At 35.7% G+C, this 19,912-nt stretch overlaps 1 protein-coding gene across 1 annotated transcript in view; it reads right to left on the bottom strand.

Annotated features, from left to right (window-relative positions):
• Nucleotides 1–2,906: 2,906 nt before the first annotated feature.
• The window catches only part of LOC140160650 (gamma-aminobutyric acid type B receptor subunit 2-like), a 66,843-nt gene continuing 49,837 nt past the window's right edge, over nt 2,907–19,912 (bottom strand). The window contains exons 11-18 of the mRNA XM_072183916.1: nt 19,611–19,761; nt 18,775–18,907; nt 18,421–18,531; nt 16,429–16,548; nt 9,222–9,405; nt 7,549–7,697; nt 6,554–6,664; nt 2,907–4,565 (exon numbers count right to left, since the gene is read on the bottom strand). Coding sequence (XP_072040017.1) covers nt 4,515–4,565; nt 6,554–6,664; nt 7,549–7,697; nt 9,222–9,405; nt 16,429–16,548; nt 18,421–18,531; nt 18,775–18,907; nt 19,611–19,761 — 1,010 coding nt within the window. The 3' untranslated portion in view covers nt 2,907–4,514. The remainder of the gene's footprint in view (nt 4,566–6,553; nt 6,665–7,548; nt 7,698–9,221; nt 9,406–16,428; nt 16,549–18,420; nt 18,532–18,774; nt 18,908–19,610; nt 19,762–19,912) is intronic.

Raw genomic sequence — 19,912 nt, 5'->3', positions numbered from 1 at the left:
TGGCTTAGTCATGGACTTTTGTATGTATAAAAATAGTTAAGAACATCCAAGTGGGGAAAAATTAATTTCTTGGAGTCAAAAAATTCTTCAATATCTGACGACCCCCCTGAAAACCCATGTCCCGATGTCACGCACCGAATTTTAGTGATTTTGTAGTATTTTTGTGAGCAAGTGTGGGAAGTGAAAATTACCACTGACTGGGGTAAATATCATGTCTAAGAAGGTTTAAATGCTTAAAACCACTTCTAAAGTCAATATTATGGAATAATTCAAAAATGTGTGTCAAAAATTGCTGTCCCTTGGTTTTGCATCATTGCCGTCACATTGGCATCAAAACGATTGGAGGTGAAGACCAAATATCAGAGGTCAATAATTTGACCCTGTACGCTGCCTTTTACAGACGACGAAAAACATCAACCCGGAATAGGTGCACATTGGCACTCTTTTCCTGCCAATTTTGAGGGTATCTTCAAGTATACACGCGCGTACCTTTATTCACCATCATCTCCAAACGTTTCTGATCAATTTGATATAAGTCTTATTGTTGAAATTTTCCGGAAAATAATGATGGTTGAATATGTCCCACAAGCTGTTGTGGTGATATGTAACACGTGGGTAAGATTAACCTTGCTATTAATCGTAAGCAATGTCTGAACCATCATCTCCGCTACATCAGTTGGCGTCACAATTTGCCGTGGCGGAGATGATTCTCTATAGGAATTCGTGTAGAAATATCATCTCCGTCACATCACCATCATCTCCATCACATCACCGGATCTTGAGATACAGCGAAGTCCAGTTTAGTTTATCAGAAAATGCTTACCAATTCTAGACCTTCTCATCTGTATGAATTTAATTTTCAAGTAGTGTGAAAACATTACTGAAATCAAATGTCTGTGACGGAGATGATTCTCTATAGAAATTTGTGTAGAAATATCATCTCCGTCACATCACTATCATCTCCATCACAGCATTGTCATCTCCATCACAATTGTTGTTGACCTTTATTTGACCTTTGACCCAGACAACATGGAATTTACTATTTGGAAATGTAATTGATATTGTATGTGTTTACTATGTCAATAGACATTTATTTAGTTATTTCAAGCAAAATTATGAATATACTTAAGTTTGTATAAAAAATACTAACAGACATGACATTTTCCGTACAGCCTGCCTCTCATTGTCCCAACTAAATGACGAAAGTACAAAATCATATTTTTTTTAAATGAAAAAAGCAAACATGAATCAAGCAACTTACAAGTTATCCATAAAACTCATAATTAAGAGTTTTAACAATATTTTTGTCCTTATTTCCTTTTTGGCCTAAATGTGACGGAGATGATGCTCACCTGGCACAACCTGCAGATTACGCCCTCTATAATATAGAGGCGCCCTAAAGATTGCGCCAAATATTGTTTTCATGCACTAGAGACTTACATCCTTACAGATATGTAAAGGAAACATTTTTATAATCATTTTCAAATTCATATTTGCCTATCTTCAAATAGTACACCTTTTCAGAGAAATACCCATATGTGTACAAGACATCAAATCATGGTCTACACAACAAACTCACTGACGTTTAACGACAGTAAAACTGAGGTACTGAGTCTCGCTTCTCGCTTTGTGACCTCTGACCAGTCGATATTGTTACTGTTGGAGCTTACCCGATCTCTTCGTCATCTGAAGCTAGAAGCCCCGGGCTAGAAGCATTAATTGGTTTAAGATAGCTTACTCCGTCTGACTCAACATTTGAACAACATACTATGTTGACTTGCTGCACTTGCAGTTTACAAAATTAGACAAATAAGGAAGTACATGTATCTTGATATGAAAACTACAAAACGACTCGTATACGTAACATTGCGCCTGGATTAGGCCTACTGCAACGGTCTTATTTTCGCTTAGCCTGCCTCAGTACACAGTAAAAAATGTTTTAAACAACTGTTTAAAATTTTTAAACAACACTGTTTACGCCGGTCACTCTAACAACTTCTGTTCAAAGTTTAAACAACCTTGGGTTGTTTAAACTTTAAACATCAATTGTTTAAATTTTAAACAATTTTTTAAACAACAGTTTTTAAACATCTGGGTTGTTTAACTTTAGTTGTTTAAATGTACACAGTTGTTTAAAGTATCTTAAACAACAAATGTTTAAAACAGTTGTTTAAAGCTGCTTATGGCTGTTGTTTAAAACATTTGTTTAAAACACACATAGTTGTTTAAACTTGTTGTTTAAAAGTTTTAAACGTTTTTGTTTGTTGAAATCAATTTACTTAGGATAATGGGCAAGAAGAACTGACTGTAAAACATGCACATCAGCCCCATGCATCTGTGCATGAGCAGTGTGAATGTGATACATTCAGAGGTAAGTGTTTGGTTAAAATATTGTTTGATGTGGTTAAGCTTATACTCACACTCTACTTGTCAGGGCTGCATACTACTGCACAGCTTGCATCATTTAGCATGTACAACACACCCCTGTGTGTTCATATAATACTCTATCACATCAAACAATATTTAAACCAAACAATTACCTCTGAATGTATCAATTAAGTCTGGCATTTCCCACTTTTGGAACAAGTCAATCACATAGTCATCCGCCATGATGATGAATCTGACCCTGATTTCTAGGAAGGAAACCCCTCTTTTGCAAAATTCGATCTTTTTTAAACAACGTTGTTTAAAAGTTCCTTTTTTGGTATTATTCATGAATTAAACACACACTGTTTAAAATTCAAGGACTGTCTTTTAAACAATGTTGTTCAAAGTTTGAACAACATCGTTTTAAACAGCGACATTTTAAACAGTGTTTTTGCTGTGTACCAACTTAACAAGCTTAGCCGCTGTATTAGTTTGCCTTGAGGGCGTCCTGAATGTAAACATGTCACAATTCAAAAGACTAAAATATAAGTGGGCTTTATTTACATCATTTCATGTACAATTATTATAATACATAATAATTTATAAATCTTACACATTAGTCATAAGTTACACATAAATTTATTATGCACCATGATTGACAGACAGAAGGCTGACAGAGCTGTGACCCTGCAATCTCCATTCACATATGCGAAGTTTTACTATGTGTCTGGTCATGATAAACATGTGTGTTCTGGGTATGAGGATATATAGACAGTGATAGAGGGCTCTGGTCAGATTTGTTTAGTTTAATTCACCAATGGTCCACAAAAACCGTGGCCGTTGGGGTCTATCTTTAATGTTTTTCGACTTCACGTTCAAATCCTGATATACTCTTTTTTTTTAATACCCAATATTTTCAACTGTAACTTGACTTTATGATGTTATATGTTTGGTGGAACACATAGCCTATGCCGGGAGCCTATGTGACCTGCTACCACGAAATGAGCTTAAAAACGTAAGTTGTGAGTATCGAGACTTTCCAACTGCATGTTGAGTTGCTGTTGTTTGTTTGAAGACATCTGTATTGGCAGTGGTATGTCCTTTCTGAATGGGGACGGAATTGAATACAAAGTACAGCATATTATGTCCCCATTCACAAAGGACATACCACTGACTATACAGGTGTCTTCATACAAAGAACAGCAACTCAACAATTGGAGCGTCTCGAAACTCAACTTGTGACTTTACGCTCATTCCGTGGCAGCAGGCCACATATTAAATAAAAGCTGCTTAAAAGTTGCACGAATCTGACAATTTATTTTTCACGACATTACCCTTATTTTGTATAAACCTTTTGGGAGACATTTTTTAACTTAACTAAAATCAGCGTTTTTTAGCCAAAATTTAAACCTTTTGAAACAAATTCAGAATATATTCAAAATAGTCAAAAAGTATCAACATTTTGCCTGCCATATTTTGCCAATTTTCAAGGTCATTATTTAATTACCTTCCTGATAAAAAAACATTGAAAAAAATGATCTTTACCATGTTTACCAACTTTATTTGAAAAATCCCCGGGAAAAACCGTCCGCCCGTAAAATAGAGTTTGTTTTTCGTCACCTAACGGACAATTTATATTATACCCAATAAATAGGCCTAACTATTATAAAATAAAAAGAGTCGGGGTTTATTAACCCGGGTTATTTAACGTGTACTTCATCGTAAGGTTTACCAATAGGTATACTTCAACAATCTTTTCCGCTGTCACTGCACTGGGATACATCATAATCAGTTTGTTTCATCAAAGGCGCAACCGCGCTGAAGCTCCTCTCAGCAATTAGATTGTATTATCCCATACAGTACGCAAAATATTGGAGCTATAGATGCATTTAGTGTATGAACCGACCCCATCAAATGAGGGAATTAGTACCACTGGGGGAAGCTGCCCTGCTACTAGAGATAGTTGACAGCATGTGGTATTGAAAATGCATGATAGCAATTTGTTGGGAGTAGCTTTTGGCAGGAAATATATAAAGTGCCTTAGTCCACCACTATCCCATTACAGTTATTTGCAAATTACAGTTTAATATTTGCATGTGTCCTCTTTAAATATGTTGCAGACATTGATTAACTTGAATTCGATGATTTTATACCCGTTCTGCTGTCTCTGATGATTTACTTGGTTCCATTCCACTTATCTGATGAAAAGAAACAAACAAAACTAATTACTAAAAAACATAATAATGATAATAATGATGATGATAATATTAATAATAATAATAATAATAACACTAATAATAATAATAATAATAATAATAATAATAATTACTATAATATGGCACCGTGTGGAAATATTTACCAATTTATAGAAAAGACGTTGATTTTATCCTCTAAATATTTCTTTAAAATATAATTGGCTATGTGCAAGGTGTAAGGGAGACCAAACTGAAGCACAGGGAATATGAAGCAAGGGAGGGCGAGTTAGCGCAGCGGTAATTCCCTCGCTTTGCACCACTGAGGTCCCAGGTTCAAGCCCCGGCGCGGCCCAAGGACTCATGTGCACTTGGTTTATCCCGATTCCATGCTCGCTCTCGCAGGTTTTCTCCGGGATCTCCGGTTTCCTCCTGTATCTCAAAAGTCGGTGATTAGTTGTTTGGTTATCAAAAACTTCCTTCATCCAATGGAATTTGGGGAGCTGCACAGATAATTGGTGGATGTTACAATCTAAATGCGGATAGGTGTGCGCCGTTCGGCAGCAACCTAGTTGATGCGATCTGATTGTGATGATTCACCATTGCAGCGAAATTACAGCGCTTTGAGTCGTCTAAGATCTGGAGAAAGGCGCTTTATAAATTCAAAATGTATTTATTTAATATGGAATACCCCCTCAATATAGACGCCCTGCCACGGTCCTGTCCACCAATTGAAACGAAAACAGTATAGATGGCGCTCTGACTCGTTTTATACCAGTATGGTTTTTAAGGGCTCTGGTATGAACGTTTGGACAGTATTTTTTTTGTGGGACATGAGAGCACATCAGATATCGAATTGAATTCTGAATACGAGCAATGTGCTTCTGATATCAAATAATTTAGATTTTTTGAAATTCGCGATATAATACAAATTTTATTTCAAATTATTAAAATTTGATATTTTTCCCCAAAAGACCTTTTTTTTTGGTGTTTTGGGGAAAAATCCATATCTTCAATACGAAAGGTCAAAATTTTCAATTGATCGTCAGCTTTTCATACCAGCTACATACACTTTAAGTGCATATCATTGAATTTATGAAGTTTACTTCGAGGACTGTTGAATATCAAAAATATCATTTTTTAATAAAGTGCCATAAAAATGTGTATTATATCGCGAATTTCAAAAAAATCCAAATTATTTGATATCAGGAGGACATTCTTCGTATTCAGAATGCAATTCGACATGTTTGATGTGCTCTCTTATCCCACAAAAATACTGTCCAATATTTAGGGACATGTGATATTGTCTACCTACGAAAATGTCTCCCTAATATACAGTAAGCCAAAGAATTAAGGTACCAGATGTTTTTACCCCTGTATATCCTAAATAAAGACAAATGTGTAAAAATTATAACAGGGCAGCCAGTACCTGTACTCTTTAGCGCTAATTTAAGACCTTATTTGTTGAAATTTGTTGAGAATAAAAGAAACGGTGATCTAAAACCTAATGAAGAAACGAAATCAAAAAGCAAAAGTTGCACTTTTGTGTTCTAAGCAATGAAAGCACGACGCTAGTTTTAACGTGCTAATCAATGGAAATACGACGCTGGTTTTCAATCAATATTGGGCATGCAATGGAGCAACCTGCAACTTTTAAATTGGCATCTTCCTTGGGTTTTTGATCATCGTGTCTTTATTTCTTGAACAATTTCAAGGAATGAGGTCTTAAATTCGAGCTAAAAGATGCAGCTATTGGCTGCTAGTTATAATTATGACATATCTGTCTTTGTTTAGGATATACAGGGGGCGAACATAACTGGTTACTTAATTTTTTGGCTTACTGTATTTCACATGAAGTGGGTAAAATCTTTTGAATTTGCCGCCTTTTACCGGCCCTTTTACCCACTATGAATTCTACTCCCTTTTATGTACGCCATACATCGAAAAGGAATTATTTATTTAAAAACTGATCACGAAATAAATATTTACAATACCTGGTCAAGACTTTTTTCAAGACTTGCAGAAACAGAATACGGTGTCGCGGGTGATGACTGTGGACGTGTGGTCATTGTGCTGCGTGACATTTCAACATTTCGCAGTCTGATCTATTGAGATGTAATTGTAAAACACATGATAAGACGCGACATAGGCTACATATACAAAAACGTATTAATTTTAAGAGCATCTAGAATGTGTTTTGGGACCATGTAAGAAAAATGCTATGGGTTAGTCACTGGATGCAAAGGCATAGGCTTAGGAACCAATAATTTTGGTGCGGGCTCGAATACCCTTCTACCCCCCCAATAATTCCAGGTGAAGTGACAAAATGTCATTATAAACCAGGACAAATTGGTGTTATTTACGCAATTTATTGACTCCGAGAGGGACCTCGGGCACCCTTACAATGGGTCATCAACAAAATGTTCATTTTGTCAGCCCCCATGTTAAAGCCACTGAAACACATCGACATCGCCTGGTAAATAATTATACAGCAGGGAAACTAAATCAATACCCGGGATCGATACACGTGTATATGCTATGCACGATTTGATATTCAGACGATAAATCTTTGGATATTGGGATAGAAAATGATGAATATCTCGCGTAATTTTTGTTTTCTAAAGAAGCCAATTTTAAGGCTTGCACTTGAATATATTTGTTAAAAGACCATGATAGTCGTTAGCGAGCGTATTGACAAACAACCGTGCGTTTTGAAATAAAAAACTGACAAAAATTTCAGATTCTATATGTGCAGAACAGAAAAAAAAATGACAGCTGCCCTCTTCGTAAACAATCGGGATAACGAAACATATCACGTTACAAGCTCAATGTGGACCACTGGTGGAGGCAGTCTAATGGTGGCGCTAACTCCCACTATGTTTCATAAACCAAATATCCATGGTAAAATCAGTAACAAAGTAAGTTGAACGGAAGTTTAAGGAAAGCTGTTAAATTAATACTACGGCGAATAAATAATTGAAATATTTACCTTAGGAATAAAAATGAGGCATAGCGTGACGGTAGTAGAAAATAATATGAAGATAGATATTAATACATAGTGCGCATTAGGCTCGTCCACGATAAATGAAACGGGAACACCGACAAACGACATGATTACCACAGTGTAGATACTCATGCCTAGAGAGATAGGAAACAATTGATTCATTATTGACTATAGATCTAATCTTTGAAATTCAACATAAATACATAATAATAACTAAAATAGTTAGATTTTATCTCGAACGAGGCTGAATAATTCGACCAAGATCTTTGGAGTGATGCACGACTCTACATCAGTGCGTGAGTCATCACATTGGGGGCACCGACCATGATTGGGGAGCAATGATCGGATCTGATTGGGGGAACAAGCCGTTTTTCGGCAATTTTCCAATGGGATTTTTTTTTAAATTTCAGATCGATTGGGGGGCACGTGGGTTACGGTTCGCTATCTCTATGGACCGCTATCTCTAAGGTTCGCTATCCCTAAGGTCCGTTACCACTAATTACGAAAAAGGTCCACTATACCTAAGGTTCGATATCACTAATTTTGAAAAAGGTTCGGTATTCCTAAGGTTCGATATCACTAATTTTAAATAAGGTTCGCTATCTCTAATTTTAAATAAGGTTCGCTATCTCTAATTATAAATAAGGTATAGATAGCGGACCTTATTTGAAATTAGAGATAGCGGACCTTTTTTAAAATTAGAGATAGCGGACCTAATTTAAAATTAGAGATAGTGGACCTTATTTAAAATTAGTGATAACGAACCCTAGGTATAGCGCACCCTAATCAAACTAGCGAACCTTAGAGATAGCGAACCTTAATTAATTAGGGTTAGCGAACCCTAAACAAAATTAGTGATAGCGAACTTTAGGTATAGCGGACCTTTATTGCAATTAGTGATAACGAACCTTAGAGATAGCGAACCTTCAATAAATTAGTGATAGCGGACCTTATTCAAAATTAGTGATAGCGAACCTTATTTTAAATTAGTGATAGCGAACCTTATTTTAAATTAGTGATATCGGACCTTAGAACTATAACGAACCTTATTTTAAATTAGTGATATCGAACCTTAGAAGTAGCCGCGGACCTTTTATTAGGTATAGCGAACCCTTTTTTCTCTATTAGAGATAGCGGGATTCTGATCTCCATAGATTTTACACGTTAGTGATAGCGAACCTTAGAGATAGCGAACCTTAGAGATAGCGGTCCTTAGAGATAGCGGGATGTCACCGGCACGTGCCCCCCCCGTGCCCCTATGACGCTACGCTACTGCTCTACATATCTTTTCAAACATCATACTCAAGGTTTGTCATTTAGCTATATAGCCAATGCATTTAGCAGCATTACAGTTTGATCATCTCGTAATCGGTGGGCCTTATAAACATCGTGGATTAATATCAATATATTTTATATTAGAGAATAATATTGTCTTGTGACATCTCGCCAGAAGTATTACAAATTATTAATTGAAGTCCTGTATCACTCTTAACGTAGGCCTATGTCTACTTTTCGGCGTAGTGATAAAAGCCTAATAATTCCCGCCGATTATGAGCTGATCAAAGTATAATAATAATTTTACTTCAAGTTACCAATAAACTCGAAGATTAGCCCCTTGCCAATAAAACGTGAAATCATTATAATAACAATAAACTTACCAATAAACTTGGAATCATTTATCGCCTTCATGTCGATTTTACGTGTTTCCCATGCCAGAAAGGCACCGAATACAAGGAGTAGACCGTTAATTATAAACAGCGCCCCCATCCAGAAGTATTGACCACGCGAGACGAGCTCTACTCTTAGCACTGTGATTAGAATGTCGTCGTTCTTGGGATCGGTCTGTTAAAAAAATTTTTAAAGGGTAGAAAACAAGCAATAACACTTGAGTATTAAACATGTTTGCGACTTGAAGAAACTTTATATTGATATAAAAGGATAAAGTTAATGCAAAGACGGCCTTGCTGCTATCAGCAGTAGGCCTAGATAGCATTTATAGGCTGTTGCTATCAGCAGTAGATAGGCTGTTGCTATCAGCGGTAGATAGCATTATAGGCTGTTGCTATCAGCAGTAGATATCAATATAGGCTGTTGCTATCAGCAGTAGATAGCATTATAGGCTGTTGCTATCAGCAGTAGATAGCATTATAGGCCGTTGCTATCAGCAGTAGGCCTAGATAGCATTATAGGCTGTTGCTATCAGCAGTAGATAGCATTATAGGCTGTTAAAAAAGAACAGACATTAACTGTGTTTTCAATTCCCAGTTAATGTGTGTTCTATTTTAACTGTGTTATCAACTGGGTGTAACTGGGATATAAGCCCAGTTGATAACACAGTTAAAATGAAACCGACATTAACTGTGTTTTCAATTGGGAATTGGGATTGGCCTTTCGCTGTGAGAAAGCAGTTGGACCTAGTTGTCAACCTAGTTAGACCTAGTTGACAACCTAGTTCACCCAGTTGCACATAGTTCAACCTAGTTAAGTCCAGTTGAAACCTATTTCAACTGGTTTCAACTGGAATTTCGACCTGGGCTATCAGCAGTAGATAGCATTATAGGCTGTTGCTATCAGCAGTAGATAGCATTATAGGCTGTTGCTATCAGCAGTATATAGCATTATAGGCTGTTGCTATCAGCAGTAGATAGCATTATAGGCTGTTGCTATCAGCAGTAGATAGCATTATAGGCTGTTGCTATCAGCAGTAGATAGCATTATAGGCTGTTGCTATCAGTAGTAGATAGCATTATAGGCTGTTGCTATCAGCAGTAGATAGCATTATAGGCTGTTGCTATCAGCAGTAGATAGCATTATAGGCTGTTGCTATCAGTAGTAGATAGCATTATAGGCTGTTGCTATCAGTAGTAGATAGCATAATATGCTGTTGCTATCAGCAGTAGATAGCATTATAGGTTGTTGCTATCAGCAGTAGATAGCATTATAGGCTGTTGCTATCAGTAGTAGATAGCATAATATGCTGTTGCTATCAGCAGTAGATAGCATTATAGGTTGTTGCTATCAGCAGTAGATAGCATTATAGGTTGTTGCTATCAGCAGTAGATAGCATTATAGGCTATTGCTATCAGCAGTAGATAGCATTATAGGCTGTTGCTATCAGCAGTAGATAGCATTATAGGCTGTTGCTATCAGCAGTAGATAGCATTATAGGCTGTTGCTATCAGTAGTAGATAGCATTATAGGCTGTTGCTATCAGCAGTAGATAGCATTATAGGCTATTGCTATCAGCAGTAGATAGCATTATAGGCTGTTGCTATCAGTAGTAGATAGCATTATAGGTTGTTGCTATCAGCAGTAGATAGCATTATAGGCTATTGCTATCAGCAGTAGATAGCATTATAGGCTGTTGCTATCAGCAGTAGATAGCATTATAGGCTGTTGCTATCAGCAGTAGATAGCATTATAGGCTGTTGCTATCAGTAGTAGATAGCATTATAGGCTGTTGCTATCAGTAGTAGATAGCATAATATGCTGTTGCTATCAGCAGTAGATAGCATTATAGGTTGTTGCTATCAGTAGTAGATAGCATTATAGGCTGTTGCTATCAGTAGTAGATAGCATAATATGCTGTTGCTATCAGCAGTAGATAGCATTATAGTATGTTGCTATCAGCAGTAGATAGCATTATAGGCTGTTGCTATTAGCAGTAGATATCATTATAGTCTGTTGCTATCAGCAGTAGATAGCATTATAGGCTGTTGCTATCAGCAGTAGATAGCATTATAGGCTGTTGCTATCAGCAGTAGATAGCATTATAGGCTGTTGCCATCAGCAGTAGATAGCATTATAGGCTGTTGCTATCAGCAGTAGATAGCATTATAGGCTGTTGCTATTAGCAGTAGATAGCATTATAGGATGTTGCTATCAGCAGTAGATAGCATTATAGGCTGTTGCTATCAGCAGTAGGTAGCATTATAGGCTGTTGCCATCAGCAGTAGATAGCATTACATGTTGTTGCTATCAGCAGTAGATAGCATAAATAGGCTGTTGCTATCAGCAGTAGATAGCATTATAGGCTGTTGCTATCAGCAGTAGATAGCATTATAGGCTGTTGCTATAAGCAGTAGATAGCATTATAGGCTGTTGCTATCAGCAGTAGATAGCATTATAGGTTGTTGCTATCAGCAGTAGCTAGCATTATAGGCTGTTGCTATCAGCAGTAGATAGCATTATAGGCTGTTGCTATCAAGAGTAAATAGCACCCAGGATATACCCCTTAATAGGTCATAAATGTGTATTGGTTTTGGTCAAAATATATCAATTAGCATAAATGTTGGATTATATAAAGGAGGTCACGGATACGGTTTTAAAACGTTTAATATGAAAAAATAATACAAAATAGGCCTAATAATAATAAAGCGGCATTCATTTTACAGCACATAATTACAATACTATCAGCAATTGATAGCACATAACTCTGCAGAAGATGGTACATGACTTCAATGCCATCAGCAGTAGATAGCACATGACTACCATGATATCAGCAGTAGATAGCACATGACTACAATGCTATCAGCAATAGATAGCACATAACTCTGCAGTAAATAGCATCTGACTTCAATGCTATCAGCAGTAGATAGCACATAACTCTGCAGTAAATAGCATCTGACTTCAATGCTATCAGCAGTAGATAGCACATGACTACAATACTATCAGGAGTTGATAGCACATGACTACAATGCTATCAGTAATAGATATCACATAACTATGCAGTAGATAGCATCTGACTACAATGCTATCAGCAGTAGATAGCACATAAATTTGCAATAGATAGCACCTGGCTACAATGCTATCAGCAATATATAGCACATAACTCTGCAGTAAATAGCATCTGACTTCAATGCTATCAGCAGTAGATAGCACATGACTACAATACTATCAGGATTTGATAACACATGACTACAATGCTATCAGCAATAGATATTACCTAACTCTGCAGTAGATAGCATCAGACTACAATGCTATCAATAGTAGATAGCACATGACTACAATGCTATCGGCAGTAGATAGCACATGACTACAATGCTATCAGCAGTAGATAGCACATGACTATAGTGCTATCGGCAGTAGATAGCACATAATTACAATGCTATCAGCAGTAGATAGCACATAATTACAAAGCTATCATTAGTATATAGCACATAATTATTTCTGCAGTAGATGGTACATGACTACAATGCTATCGGCAGTAGATAGCACATGACTACAATGCTATCAGCAGTAGATAGCACATGACTACAATGCTATCGGTAGTAGATAGCATATAGTTACAATGCTATCAACAGTAGATAGCATATAAATATAGTGCTATCGGCAGTAGATAGCACATAATTAAAATGCTATCAGCAGTAGATAGCACATAATTACAATGCTATCAGCAGTAGATAGCACATAATTACAATGCTATCAGCAGTAGATAGCACATAATTACAATGCTATCAGCAGTAGATAGCACATAATTACAATGCTATCAGCAGTAGATAGCACATAATTACAATGCTATCAGCAGTAGATAGCAAATTATTACAATGCTATCAGCAGTAGATAGCACATAATTACAATGCTATCAGCAGCACATAATTACAATGCTATAGTATATAGCACATAATTACAATGCTATCAGCAGTAGATAGCACATAATTACAATGCTATCAGCAGTAGATAGCACATAATTACAATGCTATCAGCAGTATATAGCACATAATTACAATACTATCAGCAGTAGATAGCACATAATTACAATGCTATCAGCAGTATATAGCACATATTTCTGCAGTAGATTGGTACATGACTACAATGCTATCAGCAGTAGATATCACATGATTACAATGCTCTCAGCAGTAGATTGCACATAATTACAATGCTATCAGCAGTAGATAGCACATAATTACAATGCTATCAGCAGTAGATAGCACATAATTACAATGCTATCAGCAGTAGAGAGTACATAATTACAATGCTCTCAGCAGTAGATATCACATAATTACAATGCTCTCAGCAGTAGATATCACATAATTACAATGCTATCAGTAGCCTAGTAGATAGCACATAATTACAATGCTATCAGCAGTAGATAGCACATAATTACAATGCTATCAGCAGTAGATAGCACATAATTACAATGCTATCAGCAGTAGAGAGTACATAATTACAATGCTATCAGCAGTAGATAGCACACAATTACAATGCTATCAGCAGTAGATAGCACATAATTACAATACTATTAGCACATAAAATCTGCAGTAGATAGCACCTGGCTACAATGCTATCAGCAATATATATCACATAACTCTGCAGTAGATAGCATCTGACTTCAATGCTATCAGCAGTAGATAGCACATGACTACAATGCTATCGGCAGTAGATAGCACATAATTACAATGCTATCAGTAGTAGATATCACATAATTACAATGCTATCAGTAGCCTAGTAGATAGCACATAATTACAATGCTATCAGCAGTAGATAGCACATAATTACAATGCTATCAGCAGTAGAGAGTACATAATTACAATGCTATCAGCAGTAGATAGCACACAATTACAATGCTATCAGCAGTAGATAGCACATAATTACAATACTATTAGCACATAAAATCTGCAGTAGATAGCACCTGGCTACAATGCTATCAGCAATATATATCACATAACTCTGCAGTAGATAGCATCTGACTTCAATGCTATCAGCAGTAGATAGCACATGACTACAATGCTATCGGCAGTAGATAGCACATGACTACAATGCTATCAGCAGTAGATAGGCTATCAGCAGTTATAGATAGCACATAATTACAATGCTATCAACAATGGATAGCACATAATTGTTTCTGCAGTAGATGGTACATGACTATAATGCTATCGGCAGTAGATAGCACATGACTACAATGCTATCAGCAGTAGATAGCACATGACTACAATGCTATCGGTAGTAGATAGCATATAGTTACAATGCTATCAGCAGTAGATAGCATATGAATAGTGCTATCGGCAGTAGATAGCACATAATTAAAATGCTATCAGCAGTAGATAGCACATAATTACAATGCTATCAGCAGTAGATAGCACATAATTACAATGCTATCAGCAGTATATAGCACATAATTACAATACTATCAGCAGTAGATAGCACATAATTAAAATGCTATCAGCAGTATATAGCACATATTTCTGCAGTAGATTGGTACATGACTACAATGCTATAAGCAGTAGATATCACATGATTAAAATGCTATCAGCAGTAGATAGCACATAATTACAATGCTATCAGTAGTAGATAGCACATAATTACAATACTATCAGCAGTAGATAGCACATAATTACAATGCTATCAGTAGTAGATAGCACATACCCAGCAAACACAAAACGTTTTCGACATCCTTCGCAAAAGGTTATAAAAGGTTGTCAGTAAACGTTTAAATGTCGGGTTATTTAAAGGGTATATTAAGATTATAAAATGTTTTCATAACCTTAAAAACATTTTTGATAATCTACTGCTCAGCAAACAAAAATGTTTTACAGAAAACGTTTAAATGTCGGGTTATATAAAGGGTATAAAAACGTTTTTATAATATTCCAAAAACATTCTTGAAAACTTAATACAAACAAAACATTCTAAACAGAACCTTATTTTGGGGTTGAAAAAATATTTTGCGAAAAACGTTTGCCCAAAATATTTTCAATAACGTTTTAAAAACGTTTTCATGACCTTTATATAACCCGACATTTAAATGTTATTAAAAGGTTTTGAAAAAACATTTTAAGAACATTTCTGTGTTTGCCGAGTTCAAATATTTTAACATAATGTTATTTAAGTATTGACACAATATTTGGCAAAAATGTTTGCAAAAATAGTTTACAATAACATTTTTTGAAAACATTTAAAAATATTGTTGTAGTGTGTTTTCATACAAAACGTTTTAAAACGTTATCATGACCTTTATATAACCCGACATTTTAATGTTATTATAACGTTTTTACCTAAACCAAAAGCCAAAATATAACTTATTAAAAACGTTTTTAAAACGCTTTTGTGTTTGCTGGGTAATTACAATGCTATCAGCAGTATATAGCACATAATTACAATACTATCAGCAGTAGATAGCACATAACTCTGCAGTTAATGGTACATGACTACAATGCCATCAGCAGTAAATAGCACAGTGACTACAATGCTATCAGCAGTTGATATCACATGACTTCAATGCTATCAGCAGTTGATAGCACATGACTACAATGCCATCGGCAGTAGATATCACGACTACAATGCTATCAGCAGTATATAGCACATGACTATCTATCTGCAGTAGACAGCACATGAATACAATTCTACGGTAGACAGCACAAGACAGTTAGCCTACTCAACCGTGGAATAAGTTATGGTCACAAATTTGGTGTCATTTTTGACAAGAAAGAACAATGTTTGTATTGATATGAAACAATATGGAAATAAATTTCAAATATTTCTGATATATAGCCGTTTTGGAAAGTTTCCAAACTTTTTTTTATATATATATCACATGACTTCAATGCTATCAGCACTAGATAGCACATGACTTACAATGCTAGCTACGGTAGATAGCACATGACTGCAATGTAGTAAATAACAGTATTAACACTGATCATAATACTATCAGAAGTAGAAGGCGACAGAGAACAATGCTGCCAATGGTATATAACCTGTATTCTGTCAATTTTTATATAATGAAAATTACTCAATTTAGTATGAGTGTTAATGATATGTAGCCTATGTGTTATTGTTGAATACAATATACCTTACACATTTTCACGCACTTTTAATTTTGAATCTTTCTTAAAACTGACAATCTATAAGAAGTTTTTCACACACTACCTTCATATTGTATTGATATGTATTGTGTATACGTGGGTCGGCAATTTCCCATAGAATGAGTACAGCTAACTCCAATGCCGCTATGCCAACCACCTGCAGTATTAACTGCCTATCAGAAATCTATAAAAAAGAAAAACAACAAAATATAGTAGGCCTAAGTATGTTTATGGTAAGAAAAAAATGAGAAATTATGTTTGAACTTCACGGAGAAATCGTCGACGTCAAATATAAATCGACTAAAACAGGGTTCAAAAGGTCATAACGTCTTGCGTGCGTTTTCCGTGCGTTTTCCGTGACAGCACTTGACTAATTTTGACTAACTTTCGACAGCGTCTTCAACAGCGGCTAACATTTTCCGCAGACATGCATAATTATGATCCATCAATCCCCATAGAGATATGTACTAAATTTGCCTCAAGAAAATGTCATTTTTTCTTAGCGACAGCTATGGTGGTTGAAATTAGCCCTAGCCCGATCTCGTGACCTGACTGGGAAAAAAAAATATATGTTGATTTTTTTTTTACGACTGGCCCTCGAAGTCTATGATGTCTGGGAATTACCTAATGTACATCCAAAATCATGCCAGTGATTATAGAAAAGGCTGCTTAAAATTATTAAAAAAATACTCAATCTCTCAGTGGTACACTTCCAGGATTTGATATTAGGCCTACTTATTATGACCAATCCAAATTTAGCCAAAGTTATGCAAATTTCTGCTCATTTTAATGTTTACTTTAGGCCATCTAGATCAGTTTTTCTGAGAAATGCATTCAGGGCGCACAACCATATAATACTATACATGTTTTAAAAGGTGTCCTATTATAAACAGGTCCCTATCACTGTTAAAACATTTGCGTTCAAGCCTTTACGCTCAATTAAGCTTTCTCCTCTCAGTAATTTGAAAATTGACCAGAACACATTTTTGAAGTAATTACAATGGCAATAATTAACAAATGATTCAATTGAAATACAACTATTTAACTCACAAAATGTGAAGAGGAAAATCAAATTTGCTTTCCGGTCAGCTAACATGGCTAAAGCGAGAATAAATCTGGTGAGTCAGTTTCGTCCAGTATAGGCTATTAAATGGGCACAGCTCACCTCGGAGACGTTCTGGAGGTGTTCTCAAATTTAAAATCTGAACATCATCAGCTAGAACGCGTCCGATGTATATGTGACCGTACACCAAGAATGATCCGTAAAGTCGGTCCGGTCAATTTTGTTTTATTTCGTGTTTAGAATATAAGCTTTAAAATGATATATCATTTGATTTCAAACGATATCCAGAAGCGGGGTTATGGTTTGTTGAACTTTGCTCCTTCAACAATTAAAATGAGCACATGTACCAATGTATTCAGATTTCTTTTTCCACATTGCTGGTAATAAATATCAAACAGTCATAACTGGCAGTCATTTCAAATCATCCCCAAGTCAACGAGGTTCAGGAATGTCCTGTCATTGTTAATTGTTGGTGATACATACAGTATAACTTAGACAAAATACAATGCTTTGTAACCCACCACTTGAACATAATTTAGCCAAAGCAAACAAAGCCTATAGAGCTAATTAAGATTTCTATAGACATAGGTAGAAGCTTATTATCTTCTTCAACAATAGGATTATTGATTGGTTTAAAGGGAGTTTGACTGGCGCTATCAAAATGAGATAGGCCTACATGTAGCACCAAATTGAGGTACCTATGAATACGACCTTCATGCACATTTTACACTGAACTCGGAATACGATTTTTCCGACTTACGGCTCATTCGTGGCGTGGTGTACGGTCACATATACCAATGTAACAGATTTCAAACACATTGGACCGTTCTGATTTTTTTTTAAATGTCGTCTCTCTCTCATGGAAATCATTAATCATATTTAATTAATAAATATCGTTATTCATTTGAGCCTACCTTAACTGCTAGCTACTGCTACTGGTGGAAATCATTAATCATATATAATTAATAAATATTTCTATTCATTTGAGCCTACCTTAACCGCTACTGGTGATTTGACAGCAAAGATTCGATGTATTCGCCATGTTTTCCAGAACAGAGCTCCAAATGATACAGAAAATCCGATGACAAGGCACACGGTGAAAAGCTGATAGAAAGTTGAAACGAAGTATACACAGTTTGATAGAAGTCGGATAGAATAGTAATATAAAACTGAATATAAAAACAACATGGGCTTTGTATACATGTAGTAGTCGTACCTTCCAAAAAGAAGCCCCCCACCAAAATTATATGAATTAGGCATATTTTCCTCACATCACCGTACAACATTTTTACATTTTTAAAAACTCTATAGCCCCATATTATTGTGATAAATCCAATATAGGCCTACCTTGAATATTATCTCATATTGTGTGAGCGTCAATAAATTGGCATCAAGGCCTAGTAAAATAACGGAGAGGTATGAAAACACACCGCCTAAAATGATGAGGTTATTCAGTCGAGGACTTGTCAACTTTATGATTCTGAAATGAAATAAGAAATTTGATTCGATTAAACTTGAAACCTATTACAGGTTTCTCTCGATAAAATTTCGGTCTTAATTAATTTAAAAATGTTTTTTAAGGTGGTACCACACCACTTGATAAATTTGTGACTATTTTTGCATTTTTCTCAAAAAATTAATAACACACTGGTAACAAAAGTTATGTATGTTATAGGGGCAAGGAATCCGGTTACTATACTGGAATTTCAGTGACTCAAGACAAGCGGTATATTATTTATGATAAGAAAAGAGGTACCGCTAGAATCTCATTTCTTAACATACGGTATATAATGAACCACTTGTCTTGAATCACTGAAATTTCAGTGAAGTAATTGGATTCCTTTCCCTTATAATATACATAACTTTTGTTACCAGTGTGTAGTCATTTTTTAAGATAAATGCAACAAAATTAGTCACAATAATGCTATCTACAAAATTCTTGTAGTATAGTGAATGCAGCACATTTTGGCGACAGAATGGTCCTAATGCTCGAGAAACATTTGTCATTTCGAAGCTAAACTGATGAAATATGGTATACAAGTGGTATAAATTCGCGCGAAGCGCGCAAAAAATTGCACTTATAGGGCTAAAATGGCCAAATATGTGGTCAGAAACCCACATCAGGCGTCAACATTGGGGGATTATTGTTAGAAGTTATGGATAACCTCTATTGTTTTACGAACCTGCGCTCAGAGTATAGAATACTGAAGGTAAAGAAAGATATGGCCAAGAAAATGCCCAGAATAGCTATCACAGTCATAATGGCAAATAAAGCCAAGGATATACTCTGATATTCTTCTTCTTCTATGAAAGAATCGAGCGGTGGTCTTCCATCTAAGAAAGAGGAAAAAGGGAGAGAGAGAGGGGAGAGAGAGGTAGACAGAAATTAAGAAAAAGGAAAATAATGATCAAAACGACAGAGCATTTTCTTCGTCTTCTTTTCATAAGGAAATGAATTATATTATTTCACTATATCCTCCTCCTC

This window comes from Amphiura filiformis, chromosome 9 (genome assembly GCF_039555335.1).
Source record: "Amphiura filiformis chromosome 9, Afil_fr2py, whole genome shotgun sequence".
Lineage (NCBI taxonomy): Eukaryota > Metazoa > Echinodermata > Ophiuroidea > Amphilepidida > Amphiuridae > Amphiura > Amphiura filiformis.
Note: the sequence above shows the minus strand (reverse complement) of the source record. Positions and strands in the feature narration are given on the sequence as shown.